At 42.7% G+C, this 3,391-nt stretch overlaps 1 protein-coding gene across 1 annotated transcript; it reads left to right on the forward strand.

The window, feature by feature from the left end:
- Positions 1-986: 986 nt before the first annotated feature.
- On the forward strand, positions 987-2,169 carry PHALS_00101 (uncharacterized protein; the record flags this gene model as incomplete). The annotated part of the gene is made up of 4 exons (XM_024727848.1): positions 987-1,074; positions 1,149-1,260; positions 1,326-1,641; positions 2,008-2,169. 4 exons carry the CDS (start codon positions 987-989, stop codon positions 2,167-2,169), a joined length of 678 nt encoding a protein of 225 aa, XP_024572137.1.
- Positions 2,170-3,391: the final 1,222 nt, after the last annotated feature.

Here is a 3,391-nt window from a genome sequence, read left to right on the forward strand (position 1 = left end):
TAATGCTTGAGAATAAACATACAAAGTTTATTCTTTTCTGAAAAGCTTCGACCGAGCACAACCATTCCAAACAAAGCTTTCATTTTCAATGCGGGGATATCACCTATCGAAGCAGACTTAATTTTATTTGGGATCGAAGCCCCGAAGTCAGGAACAGCACTTATGACTAAAATCGTTTGTTCTATGTAGGATTGAACAAAATGAGTTCCGATTTTCCATATCCACAGCCTAGATTTCAATCATCCATCTATAATCCTTCATATAATCTTTCGTTCGACTCGAGTGGTTTACTAACATACGATTATGCGCAGACACTATATTTGAACAAGGACGATTACAGGATGGGCTACCTTAGCGGAGTAATAGGGGAATTGCTTTGTACAGCAAAGCTTTGATTCTCGATTCGTCCGGTAATATCAGCGGAATTAGTAGTTTCGGAGCTTCTACTAATACTGGAATGTTACAAACCGGATCCCAACCCAATACAACGTCTCTCGGCTCTTTATCAGGTCTTACGATCGGTGGAAATTTCTTGTTCAGTGGGTCATCGCGCTCGATATCGATAACAGGAACTTCAAGCTACATCGATTGTCAAGAAAATCGCCAGAACTGGACTATATACAATTCTGGGACTTCTTGAATACATAAACGGATTTAGTTTTGGTACCGCAACGCCGGATAAATTCCTATGATGCGACTCAAGCTCGAATATTGGAGGCCTTAGTTCGGTAACGGCTACTACTCTGACCTGCACGAACTTGCGCCAGGGCTTCGACGTATTATGACCATTAGAATTCTTTCACATCTATTCCAAATTCCCTGTCGCTCAATAATCTGTCAACGAGTAGAGATATCAGCTGTTCCGGCGTTATCAATGGTTTTTAGCGTATGGAAACCAATCAGCTATAACAAGAGTAGGACAGAATGAATATTTCTCGCTCACTGGTAGTTGATTGAACTTTCTTGATGGTTCTTACACACGAACGATGGATCTAACCGAGTCGAATACGACCCCTGTTAAATTCCGAACCAAGTCCATATTGGCAATCGATCAACCACAGCGAACGCATCATGGTTTGGGAACATCACAAACAACGACTTCAAATTCAGGATCAATAACTCGACGTCGATAATTCTAACTACCACAGGTCGTCTTGGTCTTGGTACTACAAGTCCTTCAGCTCTACTGCACGTCCCTGGTAGCAACAATTTTGTATCTGGAGCAGGAGGAACCACTGTCCAGATTGAGAGCAGACAGTTGTGATAGCGAATCAGCGTTGGGGCCAATCAGTTATTTCGTGAGCGCTTTGTTTGGTGGATCATAGGATGCAGTCTCTGGAAGTGACATCTGACCGTTGTTTGAAGCAGAACATACACCCTTGTCCAATTAACCGAGTAAAGCGGCTCTATGATAGCTGTGAGGTCAAGCTATATGACTGGATCAAGAACAAGTCCGGACAAGAGGTTGGTCTTATAGCTCAGGATTTGGTCTCAGACAATCTAACTGAGTTAATATCAATCTTTTACAGAGATGATATCGAAGCGGGAAAGACCCAAGCCTTAAACCCGCTAAGCAGCATCTTAACATTGATTATAATCGGATCAGTGCGTATGAACATGATTCAGCATCATTTGGGTGAGGTAGATAGATTGAAAATCGTTTGGCTATTATAGTATCATGAAGATTGAGCGCTTGGAGTTAAACCCTTTGAAGGGCACGAAACATCGAGTATGGGTACGCCTTGACACTGGAAAGCTACGAAGATTGATTTCGGCGCGAGTGGCTATGCTCATTACCGGGATCAAACACCTTTCAGAGCATACTCACACCTTGATCATAGTGATAAGGAGAGACGACATAGATACTATCTCAGACACAAAGTTGATTACATAGAACCATCAGCGGATTTCTATGCTAAGAAATTTCTTTGGTAATAATATACAAGAAATGGGTTGCGTACCAAGCAAAGACCTTAAACGAATTTAACTGATGATGAACCTGCTCAGGTAATTGGTTCTACAATCATGCACGGTGATCAGATCGTAGCTTTCGGAGATAGTGCATTCATTCCTATCAGAGACGCGAAGACAGGGGAAGATGCTATAATCGATATTCAAGTTGGAGAGAAAGAATTAGTATATATCGTGGAATGGCGAATAGAGCTTTAGATCTGTGTTGCTTAGATAGCAAACGTCTTGACAGTCTTAGTCTTTTTTCGATTGGTAAGCCTATACGCGACCACCCTCTGTCTGAGTCGATGCATCAACCTTCCAGATAGACTTATCAAGGTCAGTAGCCCAAACAGCTGCCTGAGTCTTCTGCGGGCGGTCATGAATGATAGGATTTTTCATGATAGCTTTTAGCTACAGTTACGTGGAGATCAGGGTTGTCTCCATAGTTATCAGCCGGGCTGGAAATATCTCATAAGGTTGAAAAAAGAACATGTTTCTATAGTAGTTGCGTGCGTGATAATTATTATTATCAATCATTCGGTTGCTATACATATCCACACTAAGCAATTTAAGTTGCTTGGTGATTGAAAAATTATCAATACGGAGTTCGAGCTCACCTTTTAGCTTATCATATCCAGCTTTTGGAGATTCGAACGGATCCTCAACCCGATCATGAAAATTGTACTGAAGATGAGTAATCGCGAGAATCTCCCTGAAAAGCTTTTTGTCGTCAATACTGAGCATACTCCACCTGATCGATATGTTGCTTATAAGCAAGTCTTCGAACTATTGCCTGTAGCGGGTCCTGATGACGCCACATTTAAGACGATTGGGTTGGACAATCACAAGGGTTTTGGCAGCAAGATCAGGAGATCTGATATACCTACTACCCAGCTGACGATAGATGGATGCTGATAGGGTGGCTAAACCTTAGATCTCATTGAGGTTGTTGATTCTCCCGCGACGGACAATTCCATCAAGCGGAGCGATACCAGCACCTCTTAATACACGATCATGAAGCTTCCTCCCAACCTCTTACCCCACGCCTGTCGTCTTTACCTGATCAACCATATTATTCACAGTTTGGCAAACCGTGCATTTGTCTTGTCTATCACTGAGTTGATCAACCTCGGTATATGTCTTAGCATCGGGGTAGCTTTTAGCCTTGATTTGATAGAGAGCATTGGTCGCTCTCATGGCAGCGGTTGCCGTCTTCAACGCGATCTTGCAGATTTTGAGTTATTACCCTTTATTGCTCGCTTCGCCTCATCGTATTTCTTCTGAGCTTCGCTATACTTTAGATACGTGGCTTTTGTTACGCAGTATTTGGTTCCCGGAACCAGGTCAATCTCATGACGCATACCTTGGTCCGGAGGTAGAACCGAAGGCGGGTCTTTGGAGACGACATCTTGATATTCCTTTACCAAAGGATAGTACG

Source organism: Plasmopara halstedii (assembly GCF_900000015.1).
Source record: "Plasmopara halstedii genome assembly, contig: Scaffold_110, whole genome shotgun sequence".
Classification (NCBI taxonomy): Eukaryota; Oomycota; class Peronosporomycetes; order Peronosporales; family Peronosporaceae; genus Plasmopara; species Plasmopara halstedii.